General features: G+C 39.8%; 1 protein-coding gene across 1 annotated transcript in view; it reads right to left on the reverse strand.

The window, feature by feature from the left end:
* The window catches only part of LOC121316059 (adenylosuccinate synthetase isozyme 2-like), a 50279-nt gene that overhangs the window by 15441 nt on the left and 16250 nt on the right, over positions 1-18588 (reverse strand). The window contains exons 2-4 of the mRNA XM_041250784.1: positions 2874-2976; positions 2369-2437; positions 1383-1433 (exon numbers count right to left, since the gene is read on the reverse strand). Of these exons, the coding sequence (XP_041106718.1) occupies positions 1383-1433; positions 2369-2437; positions 2874-2976 (223 nt within the window). The remainder of the gene's footprint in view (positions 1-1382; positions 1434-2368; positions 2438-2873; positions 2977-18588) is intronic.

An 18588-nucleotide genomic window follows, 5' to 3' on the forward strand; every position in this document is an offset into this window, starting at 1 on the left:
GATCTTTATGTTTTTTATTTGTTAATGGTCCATAATTCTTCATACCTGCCTGAGACCTCATCATCAGAAGCTGAAAGCAATACATTTAATAACCATAAAAACAGCAAAGAAAAAAAAGAATTACTTTCCCACAATGGAAGTATACACAACATAAAATGCATCAAAAACATAAAGAGAAATTCCATATCTGAACTACCTGATTTTACACACCAGTTTGGTCAATAAGATAACAGAAACAGTTTGTGATGTCTGTTAATTCCCTCTGTGTCGGGCATTGCATTTTTTTAATTAGTCATTTAGCAGACACTTTTTATCCAAAGCGACTTACAGAGGCTAAGGGGTGAACTATGCATCAACTGCTGTAGCAGAGTCACTTACAATAGGCTCTCGGTTTTACGTCTCACCCGAAGGACATTTATAAAGGAATTGCAATTTAACTGTTAATCACTTCCGTCCTTGGACTTCGATCATCTGTATCCACCGCCAATCAACAAAAGCATAAAGCGTTTTCAAAGAAAACATAATTTAGAGTACTTGGCTGATCAAAATGTTGGTTTTATAGAAATACCCAGCAAAATAATGAAGAATATACAAAAATGCAACATGCTTACATCTGTGTTCAGAAACCACAGAAATTACAAACCACAAAAAACCAACAAACGAACAAACAAAAAAATAAACTGGCAACTGGTTGTATTTAAAAATTATAATTATGTAATGGCAAGAATCGTTTTTATACCAATGGGCTTTGTGATGACTTCAAACCTTTGTTATTAATTATTTTAAATTTCAAATGAGCTTATAGCTAATATAATTGTATAATCAAAACATAGCACTCAAGGGTTATCACAACACACCCAAGGGCTGGCATCCCACAAAGACACACATTGCTTAATTATACCCAGGGGCGTAATTTCAGAAAAATTCTGGGGGGAGGGGGGCAATCTTGTGTCAACATTGAACATTCTCTATCCCAAATAACATCATGAATGAGAAAAACATGCTTTGTCAACATTGTTCTTATTCTTAAAATAAATTATAAAATAATGTTATATAGATCGTCTTGGAGGGGTGGGGGCCAAACCAAGTCCCCATAGCAAATGATGCCCCCGATTATAACAACAATACAAAAAGAATGACACAGCCTGTTCCATCTGATTGCATTCTTCACAGAATAGGCAGACACCCAAAATTATAATATTTTCTCAACTTTTGGTTTATTCTGAGCTGTTTTTTTTGAGGTGGGTTCTAAAAACCCTTTTGTATTATATTGTTAAGGAACATCTGGTGTTTGCTAGCTTCATGCATGTCACATGTGACAACACGAGCTAGGAAAATAGGATAATAATGTGATCATTGATGGTGTCTTTTCTCAAACTTACCAATATGAGCTCTGTCTGAAATGATAAGTCTCTTCTCCCAGCCCTCAAGACCTGTAACAAAAATGACAATGCTAATAAATGTCACCCCATCCTCGTACTTCCACAATATTTAGAAAAATCCAATATGGCCACCGAACCATGTGATGAATCGACTTCTCTTGAACAACCGTATATCTATGTGATGAGGGTAGTCTATTGCACAAAGTTTCACTTATCTGCCATAAGCGGTTTCGGAGACGATTTAACATAATTGTCCAAAATTTTTTAACAAATCCTATATGGCTGTGTGGCAATGTTGCCCGCCCCTGTGTGTATTTCAGTGTTATATGTTGCGTGTTGTGTGTTAATGTTGGTGTATAGTCGTCTGTGCAACATGAGTGTTTAAAATGTATATTTGTATTTAGGCACAAGGATTGCACAGCACTTCACGTGCAAGTAAAATGTAATAATATGCGAGCACGGGGAATTGCACTTTATTAATTCTCGTGAAGTTGTACCGCGACTCCAATTGAATGATTGATTAGCAATCGAGTCTCGGTACAGCTGCATAAAAGCTGCATGTTTCCACTCACTTGGGGTGGTGTGTTCGGTGAGTGGAGAACAGGATTTACTTTTTTGCTGCGAGAGATTCAGCTTTCTCCGGGAGGCAAAACGCTTCAGCCCTGCTCCGGCAGCCGAACCTGGAGCGAGCCCATTCCTTCTTCTCCTCTCCCGACCCGCTCTCCTTCTCACACTTGGTTCGCTTGTCTATTGCTTGTATTTTGTATTTTAGTCAGATGTGTGTCTTTATGTGTCCTGCGGTGCCCCCCACCCCCTCCTCCGTTTACAACACTCTTCAGTTATAACACTCATATTGTGTGTCCCCCGAGAGCTGCCTTATAGCTAGGGAGCACTGCATATATATATATAGAAAATTATTTTATTACGAAAGGTGCAGAAGTGCATACTAACCACAGAAACAATATGAGAATTTGAAATGTACTGACCTTTTCCCTTATTTAAATTCTTTTCAGCCTCTTCAAAGAGACCTGGTAGATGAATCACTACTCCATTGCCTAAGATCACATTAAAATAACAAAAATGAATAACAGTAGTAGGCAGCCACTCCAAAAACAAGTCAAAATCTGCAAAGAACTGCACTGTGCAGTGCACGTGTAACAAGCGGTGTTGTGTGATGCACTGCTATTGCAGATTCTGATCCCTATAGGAGACATGAGGTTAAAAGCTCAGACCACCACTTTAAACATACGCACTGGACATTAAAGCAATAATTTATTTGAAATGGTTAGAACAACATTTCTCATCTCTCAAAATCAAAGCAACATTATCAAATGTCTCAAATAATTTTGCTTTGTTTCCCCCGATTATTTTTGCTTGCCACAATGGTAAAAGTACTGATAAAATTAACGGCAGCACGTTTGCAGAATGCAGTCAAAGTAAGAACAGCCATGCCCTGGAAGAATTGAATTACGCCACCCCAAAAATACTTACCAATAAATGCAGTGACATTGGGGTTGATGATACCACTTGGTAGAAGGTGGAAGTCATATTCAACACAATCCACCACCACAGTGTGCCCAGCATTGTTACCACCCTGCAAATGAAAAGCAACCCGGTTAGCAAACAATGCTAGACTAGAAGAGGAGGGAAATGTATTTCATTTGTCAGGTTTCGTTCTTGTTGCTTTTGCATGGTATAATGACTGAATTCAAAAAGTGTATACTTTGCATGCAGTAAAAGTGTAATCCCCCTTCTAACAGAAATGCAGCTGAATGTGCAGAAACATGGATGGCTGATCATTACATTTGCACTCTAAAATAAATTAGATCTCATCCATAACATGGTTTTAAGATGTTTTAAATCAGTGGCCCTCACAATAAAACCAACAGCCCATCAGTTTGGGGTTATGGATGCTCAAACTGTGAAAAATGATTTATCTTACAATAATAGGAAACGCACAACGTATGGACTTATGATAAAATCACAAAAAACAAAGAACGCACCAAGGATTTCTTAGATGTGATTTCTAGCCCTGATTTTTGCATTTTCAATTCACATAACATGTTAATTGTGTATATTTATCAAGTATTAAATGTCAAACAACTAACTGCTCTTCATTTACAAAACTAAATTTCTACTGCAAAACAGACAAAATGGAAATGAAGCACCCACATAGCTGAGGGAGTAGAGCAAGTTGGAACTACACTGTTTTAAGGAAAACCTCTAAATACCAACAGCCTCTATAATTCCATTCCAATTCTTATGTCTCTATGAGTCACATGATTACAGGTCTTTCCTATGATAATAGCAAGCAGGACACCTACAAGCTAAAAATATTAAAAACACACTCTAATTTAGAGATATCACAAATTATTTAGGAGATATCTTTACATAAACCATAAACCTTAACCTCCAAATAGTAAAATTAATAATTGAAAAAATATCGATGATTGTACCGCCCACAGACATTTTCGCTCTGTTTTGAAAGGACTTCCTGTCCATTTAGACTATCTCTAAATGACCAGGAAGTAATTTCGAGATATCTTAAATTGAATTTCAGATATCTGAAAATGATTTAAAGACATCTCAAAAATGATTTCAAGATATCTAAAAATGTATTTTAGACATCTCATTTGAAAACACCTGGAAATAATTTCTCGTGTATTTTAGCTATCTTAACATGATTTAGGATAGCTTTAAATAAATTTGAGATCTCTTTAAATGATAACCTGGCTTGGGAGAAAAAAATATCATCCCGCTATAACACTGTAAACCCCCGTCCCAACCAATGCACAGTAAGCTCTCACCCGTGAGCTGTTTGCTTCGCTGCCCGCCTCAGCACACAAAAAAAAAGCAGTCAAACACATATCTAGCGACTGGGCAGCCCTCTTTTTTACACCAGATTCAGCCTTTAACACCTTTGGTTGGACAACACGTGTCCCTGTTCTGTAAAAACTGACGTGCGATGAGACGTCCAAGTCGAAGAGTAATATAAGAATGATGGCCTCGGCAGACGGGTGAAAAAAATACAAACAATTGCTGACTGTTAAAATATATATGCTTTTAATGGTGAATTTGAAGATATGTATGGCAATCACTCAAACGAGAAAATGGTTATTGTAGCCTTTGGAAAATAAGGTACAATGAAATTAGTTATTTAAACCTAGTTCATTGTTTACAAATCATGCACAAAATGCACCTTCTCTTGCCACTACATCGCATTACATTTTGAATTTACAGACTTTCCTTGATAAAAACTTGATTGTACTGCAATTGTAATAATTATGAATCTCTGTTAGATACTTTAGCCTTCTTGGGGAAGAAAATGTAGAAGGTTCCCACAAAGAAGATAGCTGCTCTGTTTTGTATGTTGTGGAGTTGCAAATAAAAAGTAACCTTTCATTAAGAATACGCGTGTTGGTTTTGACTGAAGATATAACATATGGCAACGAGGATAAACACTTGAAATAAGAAGCTCAACGTTCCAGGTAGGACAAGCAAAAATATACTACGGTATATATAAAACAACAATAATAATAATAATAATAATAATAATAATAATAATAATAATAATAATAATAAAACTCCATGTGGACAGATTAATTTTAAGAAAATTAATAAAATGCCTGGCACAGTGGGAACCGTTGCTACTTAATTCTCAAACACAAAGCTAGGAGGAATATTGTGACGTTCTCACACCTTTTTTTTTTTTTTTTTTTTTTTTTTTTTTACAGCTCATGATACTGAGGAAGCTAATAAGAAGAAAGCTATTGTTGAGTGGAGTGGGTGCCCAGACCTACAGTTTTATGAGGAATTTGCTGAGTTCAGAGAAGCCTGGTGACAAAACATTTGAGGAGCTAGTGAACTTCTTGTTGAAATTGGATTTCAACACGAAACCAAGCGAAATAGCACAGAGATTCTAATTTAATTCACAGAACCGAAAAGCTGACGAGAGTGTGGGGGAATACATTGCAGAGCTAATTAAATTAGCGCAGGAGAGTAACTGTAAAGAGAGTTGACTCGAATGCTTAGAGATAGGCTAGTTTGTGGCATAAATGATGACAGAATTCAAATAAATTTACTGTCTGAAGTGGATTTAACGTTCGAGAATACATTGACGATTACTCATGCCATTGAGTCTGATCGTGAAAGATTTACAGCTGCAGTCAAAAGAAGTCTCAAGTGTTAGTTGTATTTCCCAAAGGTCTGTAAACAAAATGTTCAGCAACATAAACAGCCGTTGACAAGAGATTGTTATTGCTGTCGGGGTAAAGACTTACCTCAAGAGTGTAGGTTTACAAATGAGAAATGCCATAACTGTGCAATAAAAGGCCACATAAAAAAGCCTGCAGAAATCAAGTTAAAAGCGAATATCATGGGCAAACCCCAGGAAGAGGAAGGCAGACAAAAATCTACAAGTCCAAAAGCTCTCATAGTGCTCACCATCTGAGGGAGGAGAAAGAGCAAAGTGACGAAGAGGAAGCATATCCTATGTATAGCATGAAGGAATCACACATTCCAAAAATAGCGCCAATCACTCTGATGCTGGATGTTAATAACAAAAATATTAAATTCTACACAGGAGAAATAGTAGATATTCTTGGAGCAGCACAAGTAACTGACATACCAAGGTACAGTTAAAAAACTGCCACTAGTAATGGCGACTGACTCAGGACCAAACCTGCTAGGCAGAGGCTGGATAAATGAACTGGCCTTGGATTGATGACCGGTTAACAAATTGAGTCAGTTGAACTACCTGACACTACAGGCTTTGCTGGCAGCGCATTAAGTGGTATTCAAGGAAGAATTAGGTACTCTGTGGGGAACCACAGCAAGAATATTTGTGAAAAGTAGTGCAACTCCACATTTCTTTAAACCCGATCATTTCCCTATGTGATGAAACCGAACAGGCTGAGCTCGACCGTTTTTTAAAAGAGAACATCACTGAACCAGTTTTCAGACTGGGCGGGACCAATAGTTCACGTACTGAAGCCAGACGGCTCAATGAGAATTTGTGGTGACTGCAAATTAACGGTAAGTTGAGTATCATGTCTGGAACAATATCTAATCCCTATCAGCAAATTACACTGGATGAGGACTCTTAAGAAGTTCGTCACTGTGAATACACACAAGGGTTTGTTCAGATATAATCGATTACCTGCCATCTTTCAATGGACTATGGAAAGCTTGCTACAAGGGATTCCGTATACGACACTGTACCTGGACGACATCCTGGTGACCGGACTGTCAGAGAGGGAGCATCTTCGTAACTTGAAAGCAGTGTTAGAAAAGCTTGAAAAACAGGACTCCGGCTACACCCTGTTAACGAGAAAGTGCAAGCAGTTCAAGAGGCACCTGCACCGAGTAATCTGTCAGAGTTAAAGGTTTACTCTGGACTGCTACATTACTATACTAATTTCCTTCCAATCTTGCTGACGCTTTTAGTGCCATTGCATAAGGTGTTGCAGAAGAATGTAAAGTGGCATTGGGGGGCAGAGCAAGAGCAGACTTTCAAGGTTTCAAAACAATTGTTGCAATCAGCAGAGGTGTTGGTTCATTATGATGGAGACAGGCAGCTCATACTCTCTTGTGATGCTGTATGGAGTTGGTGCTGTGCTTTCACACTGCATGCCAGATGGGTCAGACAAGCCCATTGGATTTGTGTCAAGAACTCTCACCACTGCTGAGCGAAATTACTCCCAGCTAGATAAAGAAGGACTGGCTGTGATTTTTGGAGTGTAGAGATTTCACAGCTAAGGAAGGAAGTTTACCATCTGCACCGACCACAAGCCATTGATTTCTCTCTTCAATGAAATGAAAGCTGTACCACAGATGACCTCTCCAAGAATCCAGAGGTGGGCAGTGACACTCAGAGCCTATGAATATGTCATAGTATATAAAGCAGGTAGAGATCATGGAAATGCTGATGCTTTAAGTGGTCTTCCATTACATGGGGGAGCAATAAAGGATTCCCAAGAGGACAGGGTGCTAATGGTGGACCACACGGACACCTCTCCTGTGATGGCTGCACAGGACTTGGACCGGAAAAGATTCAGTATTTTCCAGAGTTTGTGAGTAAGTTCTAAGGGGGTGGCCAAATAGGGATGTCAAGATTGAAAAATATGTACACGCTTGTGTAACATGCCAAGCACAAAGAAAGACCCCAGCAGCAGCTCCACTCCGTCCTTGGGAGTGGCCAGATAAACCTTGGAGGAGGTTACACCTTGACTATGCTGGGCCATTTCTGGGGAAAAATGTTTTTGCTAATTGTCGATGCACATTCGAAATGGATGGATGTGTATCCTAGGAGCATGTCGACTTCAACGGCAACTGTAGAAAATCTAAGAATCAGCTTCAGCAACCATGGACTACCAGAGATGATAGTCTGACAATGGAACTCCTTTTGTCAGAGTTCATGAGTCGGAATGGAATCACTCATGTGACTTCTGCCCCATATCATCCATCTTCGAATGGATTAGCTGAACATGCCATACAGACATTTAACCCTTTACAGTCCATTTACTCAGCGCCAGTCAGGCGCATCAGGTCCAATTTATTTTCAGATGCGCTGTTTATTTTACACATTTATTCATAGTAAAAAAGGTTTAAAAGGCACTGCATATCAACACGACACTCAGTACTGCATCTCCAGGGCCTACCCTACCTCTTGTTTGCTGAATTTATCACATACCTCTTCAAAGTTGTGCATACTGATAAATCACCTCCTAATCACTTGTTTTATTTCTCCTCAATAATGCTATCCAAGTCATTATTTTATTACTATAGCATCTCAAAAAGCTCTGCAAATGTCTGTGATATTTTTTGAGTGCTGGATGCGGAAGCAGCTATCTTGTTTTCGGCTTCTATCGGTCTCGCTCGGCCATTAAAAAGATTTCTCTGCTTTTTCCAGAGAAAAAAAAAACTACTAAAGACCGTGCTTGACGTCTTTTTTGATGATGTCGGACAGGAAAGGAAAAACATTGGACCGGAAAGGAGAAATTGTAATGTTGGACCTGGTCCGACATAAGACCGCAAAGGGTTAAAGAGTGCATGAAGAAGGTATTGAGAGGAACCCTGGAAACAAAAGTATCTCGTGCCTTGTTTAGCTAGAGGATAACACCTCAATCCACCATGGGTTTGTCCCACAGCTGAGACGTTGCTGGGTCGGAAACCAAGATCCACACTTGACCTGCTGTATCCTGATCTCAAAGGAAAAATACAACAGAGACAGTTAAAGCAAAAGGAAAGCCACCATAAGCATGTAAAAGAACAAAGTTTTTCGAAAGGAGATCCAGTATACACACAAAATTTCAGTCATGGTCCAAAATGAATACCTGCAACTGGTCAAGAAGTAAAAGGCCCAGTTTCCTATACACTGTTGATAGGAAAAGGCAGATCGGTACGCTGTCATGTTGATCAAATCCACAGGAGACAGGAAGAGCCAGACAGATCTGCATTTCTGTGTCCTGGGTCTGTTCTTAAAGGGGCTACGGACCGTGAGAGTTTCACAATCTTTGTTACAGTATGTGTGTGTAATAGTAACACCTTAAGGGGGAGGAATGTAATGATTGTACTGCAATTATAAATGACCACTTGGGGGCAGCATCTCTGTTAGATACTTTAGCCTTCTTGAGGGTAATGTTAAAGGTCTCAGCAAAGATGATGGCTGCTCTGTTTTGTATTTTGTGGTGTTGCAAATAAAAAGTAATCTTTCATCAAGAATACGCATGTTGGTTTTGACTGAAGAGATAAGAAAAACTAATCCACGTCTGGGAGGTTCATAGACGTCCTCTGCTTTTGACCAACTCTGAAGACACCTGGTTTTTAGTCCTGTGCAAACCATTCAATACCAATTATTACTAGGCTGTGAAGTGATTAAAACTATTTTTGATGATTAATGATGAGATTTTAAAAACATTCTCCGTTAATCCTGGTTTTAATCGCATATTTAATTGATACAATTACTGCCTCCATCTCATTTAACATTACTGATGCTATTGTAATATTGGATGTATGTTCTATTGTTTTGGCTAGGTTACAGTATTTGCACTGTTCACATTATTTTATTAATGTTTTTAGTGTAGAATTAATATAGTAAAAATGATTAATTGCTACTCTGTGTACTGCGCAGCTAGTGCTACTGTCGCTTTAAATGGAAGACCTTACACACTGTGACATGGCTGCTGAACTGTGGGGAGTTGGGGGTGTCTTGGAATGAGGGGGAGGGATCGTTACCATGGGGTACTTTGAGCAAGTTTCACTGAGCTCTGTATTCTAATGCTGTAATTAAAAGCAACAATTACCTGTACCAAGGAAATAAAGAATATTGCTAAGAGGAACAAGATTAACACCTTAATCGCAAGAAATTAACTGTTTTTTATTGACAGCCCTAATTATTACTTGTCTGCAAAAATCTCCACTCCCCCTGCCCCCCAAAACAAAATCCTGGCTACACCACCGCCAGCAATAATAACCTTAAGTGCTTAGCAAAAGCACTGCAGACGAGTTTGAACTCGGCTGCACTTGGCAAATGCAAGCAGTTTCATAAACGTTCTGAAGGTTACACTGCCATAACTGGCAAGCATACAGTACTGTATATGCAGACAACTTACTTTAATGCTTCAGAGATGCAATGTCGTATTGCACCTGTGATGGGTAAGGGCAGATTTGAAACACAGTCATAGCTGATATAGCTGGACAGCCGCTTTATGTTGCCTGCAACTTGGGGTTATATCATTGCTGCCAAGAACACTGTTTGGCAGGATATTTGTTTTGTGCTTTTGCCCAGGGCTGCCAGAGGAAAATACTTGTTCACATATTTGCTGCCATGGCCCTGGCACTCCAGCAGTGGTTTGTTTGATCAATGCTTCACACATTAGGTGGAGGGTTTTTATGCTGTATCATGCTGATATCTAAAATTAACAACAAATCCCCATGTGATTAACAAGTTGCTCCAGGTGCTGTTTCATTAGTACTGAGTATAGAGAGTCACACTATTGGAAAAAAAGAAAATGGCATGCGATCATGAAAGCACACTGCAAAAGCAAGTGCAACACGCAGAACACTGCCACACCCACTCCTTCATGTCAGCTCAATCATTCAAACCCTTTATTTACTTAAGGGTTAGATTGCAATCCTTTATCGTGATGAAAGGCACGATATGGTTGGAGAAAGAAGCCTTTAATAAAATGTAGACGCCTTTTTTTTCACTCTTCCCAGGATCTGCTTTCCCATAAATCACAAATTGACCAGTAGCAATTGATTTTCTCTAAACTAGCATTCAAACCAGAAGGCCATTCCAATTAGTTTAAAGTTGCAGTTTCCCACAGTCATGCTCACGTTTAGCAAAATATAATCTCTGCACTAGAGATTGGAAACCTGCTGTAATAATTTCAATACATAAGTCAGGGGACTCTCTACAGGTGATTAATTACAGACCAATCAGTCTTCCAGCATTATCTAGTTTTGGAAAAAGTAATAGCTGGACAATTAATGGATAATTTGCAGTGTGCAATTTTGTGCATCCGCTACAGTTCGGATTTAGACCTAACTACTGTACTGAATCCGCAAATTGTTTTTTTTAAAGAAAATGTAAAAGTAAACTTGGATAAAGGAGGTGTAGTTTTTTGGACCTTAAGAAGGCATCTGACACAGTTATCCATCAAGTTCTTCTTTCTAAATGACACACATTGAACTTTTCTGAACCTGCATTACGGTAGTTTGAATCCTGTTTAAAGGATAGGACTCAGTGTATCTCAATCAATAATGTTAAATCTCATTGTAGAAAATCTGCTACTGGAATCCCACAGTGATCTGTGTTGGGACTCTTACTATTTCATCTATATATTAATGACCTCCCAGACAAGTGTGGATTTTCAGATGTATGCTGATGACAGCGGGTGTGTGTATCTGCAAACACCTGCACGAGGCACTTTCTAAACTGACAGAGCAAATGAAGATTATATCAGACTGACTGATTTCTTCATTTCTAAATGTGGAGAAAACAGTCAGTTTGTGTTTCTCCATAAAGCAACCGCCAACTAGTCATTTCAACATTCAAATTGATGGGAAAGCCACTGAGGAAGTTTCAGAAGTAATCTTTTTAGTAATTATCATTGACTTATGTTTGAAATTCGATAGTCACATCAAAAAGGTTAGTAGGATAGTGAAAATGAATCTAGCAAATTTTAGACATATTAGACCTAATCTAACTACCAATGCTGCATACTATGATTTTCCCCCATATATCTTACTGCATTACCTCTAACACAATTGAACCAGGAGTATTATTTTGGTGGATTAAACAGGATCACATTAGAGAACAGGTTAAAAAATTCCACAGATTTTACCATTTCCACCGAATATTAAAGCCCTTTCGAAAATCGGGCCCAATATATTTGGCGGCACAAAAATCAAGAAAAATGTATTTCTGATGATGAGAGTTACTTAATTTATAGCAATATTTTTAGGTGTGACAAAAGCTTCTTTTTGTATATAGTTTATTAAACACTGCAAGCCTGTCCAGCAAACAAACCTTTTAGACATTGTTTAGCTAGTAATACTGTGGCTGAAAGGGCCCCCCATATGTCCAACGCATAGGGCCCACAAAGAGGTAAGACCGGCCCTTCAGGTGCATTTGTTAAACTTTCCACATATTTTTGAATGCAGAAATATCAGTAAACCAAATCATGGAATATTAAATAAAGTAAAATACATTTCTGTGGCCAAATAATTGAAATTGATCATTTTCGTCCATTTTGGATCATGTGCCAAGCTGAATGACACTCAAATCAACAGTGTATCATCATTACTGATCTGTGCTTGTCAGTGATCTATTCCTGTTCACACAAATTCCTAGGCCGGGTTTAGGATCCATGCAGATGCCTCTCCTTTTTTGCTGAACTGTCAGCAGACCCTAATCCACACCCCCTTTTGAATTACACAGCAGTTCAAATTAGTGTGTAGATCACGTTACCTGCATGCAATGAAAATTAAGCTTTTTAAAACTTACATTAGCAGTGCCCACAGTGCATTTATTGTCAATGAAGATGCGTTATATCTGTTGTCAAGAGAGATGAAAGATGTCCCGCCCATCTCTGTTCCCAAACTGTTTCCACTACTGTTGCTAGCACATTTTATGATTATCCATCACAAAAATGCTAATTTTTACACAGAAGACACAGGCCAGGATAACCCCCCAACTTGACTGAATGAGAATTGATTTACAACAACACAATTTGCGACCACCTTCCTCTTCTTGTTTCGGAAACTAAGTCAAACCAATGGTAGCTTCAAGGGCGGAGATGGAGGAGGCTGTGCTGTGTGAATACATACCATCACAAAGGTAGATTCTACTTAACCTGACCTTGGCTTACAAGTTTGTTTACATTCCCCCAAATGGTCGTTTCAGCTACAGTTAGGCAAGACTCCTGCCTCCTACAAGCCTTCTTACCAGACTATCAATCAGAACCACAATATTAGACTCTTCAGCTCTTCAGAAATAAGAATCATGAAAACCAACACAACAAAAGGAACAGAAACTAGTACTTACACTACAGATATTAATTGGGATTGCCATTTGCATGCTAAACTAGACTTGATCATTTTGTAATGAAGAACACACAATCAAATCCAGGAAATGTCACATATTATTTGACAGCACTGACCATTCTGGTGCTTGTGGCGCACACTACCACTAGTATGTGCTACTAAATGCCACAAGCAGTAACTGATCAGAGGCTTTCAGTGGGCCTTTCACCCCAGAAATGATTTCCCATGTAATTCCTTATGACTCTTCTCTACAACATTGGTGTGTAAAGATTAGGGAATAGATGGTTGCAGAAAGTGGTCTTCTATAAAACTGAGATGCCTTTCTTTATCTTGCACAGAAGCCCTGTGACATAGTCACAGAATTAGCAATGCAGTTCTCCTAAATGTGTATATAACAGTATTACAATAGGTAAAATGAAGACAGAACAGAATGCATTGTACAGACGACATCTGAATTTAACAAAACAATGTTATTTTGATTCTTGCACCCCTGCATGCATAGACGTCATCCTTCGGGCACCCTCTGCTGCAGCAAACCACAACAATTTGTACAGAAACATATACATAGAATGTAATTTAAATAATCTGCAGAGCCATTCTAGTGGCTCTTTCCATTACACATTCACTTGAAAACAGTAACTACCAATACTCTCAATTAGCATAACTTTTCTATATCAGTATCTCAATGCTGTATGGTTTTAACATGATTAAGCAAAGATTTTATTAGAACAGTGTACAGTTTCCATTTTTACCAGAGAACAGCAAGATAGGTAGCATTCTGTTTAGCTTGGCAGCTAAGTTAGCATGTAAACTAATCTAAAAAACTGACGATTGTCAATTTCAAGACACATGATTAGGCTGCCTGTGTTTACATTTTTTATATATCAAATTATATATAAAATGTGTTTAGTCCTGCAGTTGCAACCCCTCTTTGGGAAATCCTTTTTGGGAGTTTTCTAGCATGTGGTTTGAATTCCATTTTTCAGCTGTCAGATCCGGACAAGAGCCTCTGTAACAGATATCTCCTGATAACATATCTCCTGCTCTGGGCGTCTCTGATATCACAGGCTTGGGTAAACGCTACATACTTGTTATTTCCCAGCCTGGTTTCAAATGTGCCTCAACAACACATTGATACATTTTCCCAAAATGCAGTAAGTGTACTGAATATTCTTCTGTAAACATCTATACTTACAATCTAAGCTGTACATTTCAAACTTTATTGATGAAGAAAGATTCAGAATGTATAAACATTTTTACTTTAGAATTTGGTTCAGGGGTCAGGAGCTCCCCCTTCTTCATTCCACCACAATATCTGTCAAACTTCTGACTTCAACCCTAGGTCACGCCCTTATTTTCTGTCTTGCTTTTTCATTTGTGTCTTACTACACAGTTCTGCAGACTGAACTTAATTCCGTTTAGGGTCTTCATTTTTTTTTTTAAAAGACTACTCACCCACTCCACTTTTCTTTCTCTTCTGAATCTGAATCCTCAGACAGTGACTGCATTTCTCCATTTGGACATCCTTCAGCAACTCAAACTCCTAGCCAGAAATCTATCCGCCCTACTGCTTCTCCTCCACCTGACATTGCAGCTGACCCATCAACCCTTGCCAGCGCTGAACCTGCCGCCTCAACCTCCACTGACACCCGCATGCCCTCTCCCGCTGTCCAGGTCAACCAGGCCTGATGCTACTAATCCTCACCGATCTCTAAACATCTTCATCCCTGGGACACTTCTCCACCTCTGCTGTCCTCTAAAGACTGGACCACTGACAAGCTTCTGAAAGCTCTTTTTAAAAATGTAATTTCAATTCCGACTGGGAGCGATCGGATTTCTTTATTTACTATGTACTGCCAGTCCATCTCAGCCAAACCTGCCTTTCCTTCTCACATTTCGGTTCAGCGAGCCAGACCTTTCAGTGGACATTCTTCCCCCACTGTGCTCCTTTCACCTCTAACCCTGGCTGGACAGCTCTTCACACTCCCGATCCTGCTCCTGTCTCCAGCCAGCCATTTTCCCCGACCTATTGGCTTCCCTGGATTCTTTCTTTGACCTGTGCCTCCAAATCATCAAGCTCATTCCACACCTGTTTCCTGCCGTTGAAAACTGGATCACTCGCTTAGAACCAGCAGCCCTCCCTTCCCCTGTGTCAGCCACTCCAGGTACGCCTGACACTTCCACCGTTGTCATTGTTTCCTCCCACAGGTTTCTTTTTTCTCATGAGTTTGAAACGGTCTGTTTGGAGACAGGTGGTTCGCCCCGGGTTGTGAGCTGAAAGAGTTTGTGAGCCTGTTATCCCAGTAGTATGATATCGAGAGTCTTACCTATGTAGAAATTCTGGGTTCTCTGGAAATCAACGGGGTGGTTTCTGGTCTCCTCAGATTTATGAGGTTTTGGGTGGAAATCACGAAATGTTAAGACCTAGGGCTCGTTTCTATATAGCAGTACTAGTACAACATTTGGAGCAGAATGTACGATAGAAGTAGCATTTCTACAAAACGTTGCTCACGCTACTTGGTCGTATTACCACCTGTCGTATTTCACCAGCACCAATTGACTGTCTCCCTTTGAACTTTGAGAAACATGGCTGCTCTAATTTATGCTGTGTATTTAAGAGACAATTACAGCGACAGAGGGCGTCGGAAGACATGTGCGTAGTATCTTTGACAAGGTTTCTTTTTCTTTTTATTGATACTGTTATTATTATAATTATGTATTGTTATTGTCATTTTTACTATTTCGTTCTGTTTTACCTGACTTGCAAAGCGCTTTGAGATACTGTGGCATGAAAGGTGCTATGTAAATAAATAAATGACAGTGAACAGCTTGAAGGCGGAAGCTATGTGATAGACGTCTCCAGTATTCCAATGACCCTCTATTCTTCTGCTGAGAGTATGTAGGGTGAGGGGGCCTCCACCATGTTATGGCCCGCTAGCAGCATTTATTTTATTTGCAATTTTCAGTCCCTTTTAATCCTTTTAATCCTCTTAATTAAATTAAACATGTCCTTACTAATTTGTACTTCTTCTAGCAGTAGATCTTCCTGTAAGCTAGCTCTGCTAGTATGTTTTCTTTTTGTTGCTGTTTCAGGAGAAGCCATTACTGATTTTCCTGTCCAATTTGTCTCCTAACACCACCCACAATTTCCCTTAATAATCAGGTTCAATATATATATATATATATATTATTTATTTTTTTTTTTTTTTTTAATGTGTCACATGTGTTCTAACATATTTAATAATTATTTCGCTAAATATTACTTATTAAATTAATATTTATTAGTAACACAATCCTGTATTTATGGTGCAGTTTTAAACATGTATATTACATTAGAACATACTGTACAAAGCTACATGTACAGCATAAATTAGTTTCTATGTGGCATATGACTAATGATTTGCAAGATCATTAAAAATACATTCCTTGTTTTGCATGGTTGTGGGGACAAATACAGTGGCTGTGTTCTTCTATTGTGCAAACAGGTCTACTTTTGTAAAACCTAGTTAGTTGAACACCTCCTGTATTACATCTGGACGGATCTGCTCTCATGCAGAACCATTTCTCTGCTGAGTAGATCCACGATGCTGTTGTTGAGTCTGGCAAGTAGGTTGCCTGGATTGTGAGGTCCTGTGTCCTGTACCAGTTCAGATCTTATGAATAGGGGACAAAACTCCAAAAGCTTTTTCCCTCTAGTGATTGATGTATCCCCTTGTTTTAAAACTGGAGCAATTTTTACAGCATATGGCAGATTATTAGAAACTCAAGATGATTCAAGTGAAGGTGTTAGTTGTGTGACCAAGCCTCCTATAAGTGTACTCCCCACACTAGTAGGGAGGTGTCCGTATGGAGATGAAGTGTAGGAGGCTGTGGAGATAGCAGCAGCCCCATGTTTACCCGAAGTGAAAGTCGCCACCATCTGGCTTCTGTTGCGGCTCCCAGAGAAACCTTGATATGGAGGGAATCCGGAAGGTGAAGTTTGTGATGTGTAGTTTTGCTTCCCTTACCATGCCAGTGCCCTGAAACTGCTGAAATAACTGTGTTGTTGGCCTGGCCCCTATCTAGAAGTGACCTGAGGGCTGACAGATTGTGGCCACCCTCTCCTGAGAGTGTGCAGAACTGTGTCCCCAGGAAGACAGAGACTGTGCCAGAGAGACAGATGATTTTCCCTGTAGAATAGTAGGCCCAGCTCCTGAGAAAAAGGTAAAGAACCTTGTCCCTATGTTTCTTTTTTTTTTTTTGGAGGGAGCCTGCGCTAAATCCATCTTCTAATACAGATAGATGTGAGGGCTCATGCCTCAGTGATGCACTGCTACTTTGGTCATCATCATGCTGAACACCCTGCAGGTTGAAGATAACCCAAAAGGAAATCCCCTGAAATGGTACTCTCGGTCCCTGATGGAGAAACAGAGACTTTTACTGCAGGCTTGTGTATGTGGAAGCATCCCTCGGCTCTATTGAAATCAGACTCTCCTGGCTGGAACTGCCTTGATGATGGTACAGGGCACTGTCTTGGATTTTTCTGAAAGGGTGCAAGGGTTCATACCCCTGAGGTCTAGAATAGTTCAGAACTTCATGTCTCCTGTATGAATACAAGATGCTTCGAGTAGAAACCCTGCCTCTATAAGGATGAGGAGCTGTTCTATGTCATATAAATAGAGCACGGATTGATCTCTACTAGTAGAATGAGCAGTCCTCAGTGTGTGGATTATGCCTGTCAGTGGTGGCTGAGACAGAAAGTGTCTGTGTAGCCCTACTGTATGATCTCTAGGAACCAGATGTTATATTCCACCAGCCTGTCAGACAATTAGATTGGTGGTAGGAATATCATGGAAGTAGAAACGTACCTAATTCCTTCTTATGGCTGCAGGATGGACTGGATCCTTGGCCACACTTGTTGTAAAACTCCCACTGGAGGATGCAGCTCTCACAGCTGCTGAGCAGGATCAGGGACAAGGAATCCTTCAAGCAGTGCAAAGGTCCCCTTGAGGGGGGCAATTCCAGCAGTTTGGCTTGTATGTCTGCTGTGAATGTGGATGTTTTCATCTGAAGGCAATCCTTGCTGTGACAACGTTTGCCACAGCCCTGCCGTTGGTGTCAATGGAATCACATGCAGCCTGCAGGTAGATCAAGGTGACATACTTTCTGCTGCTAGCTGCATGGCCAGTTATATGTTGCCTGGTGTAGGTGTTTGCCAGGCAGCAGACAGCTGGCTTCTTTTGGTGTCTATCCTCTTGTCTACATGATCTGGTGTAGAGGACCTGGGAGGCACTCCCACAGCTAGTGTAGCCAGAATGGAATTCAGCCTAGGCTGTTAAAAACAAGAAATCTTTGTGGCCTGCTGGTAACCTGTAGAATTGAACTATTCTGGGGAGATATGGCACCGAGGAGGCAGATTCCTCCCAAATAACTAGCTGAACACAAATACAAAAAAAACAAAAACATGAACGCCTAGACTTACTCTATACCCAGGCAAGCGCAGGAGACATTTGCACAATGATTAGGACATGACATGAGGTTTTATGGAGGCGGGACAGTGGCTTTGCCACAGAAAAGGATTATGTCAATGATCTCTGGGTAAGTGATCAGTTTGTTTCACCTGACCAAGCAACATGAAGAGTTCCTCGTACTAGGTAAGAAATTATGTTTTATTTAA

This window comes from Polyodon spathula, chromosome 5 (assembly GCF_017654505.1).
Source record: "Polyodon spathula isolate WHYD16114869_AA chromosome 5, ASM1765450v1, whole genome shotgun sequence".
In the NCBI taxonomy this organism is placed as follows: Eukaryota; Metazoa; Chordata; class Actinopteri; order Acipenseriformes; family Polyodontidae; genus Polyodon; species Polyodon spathula.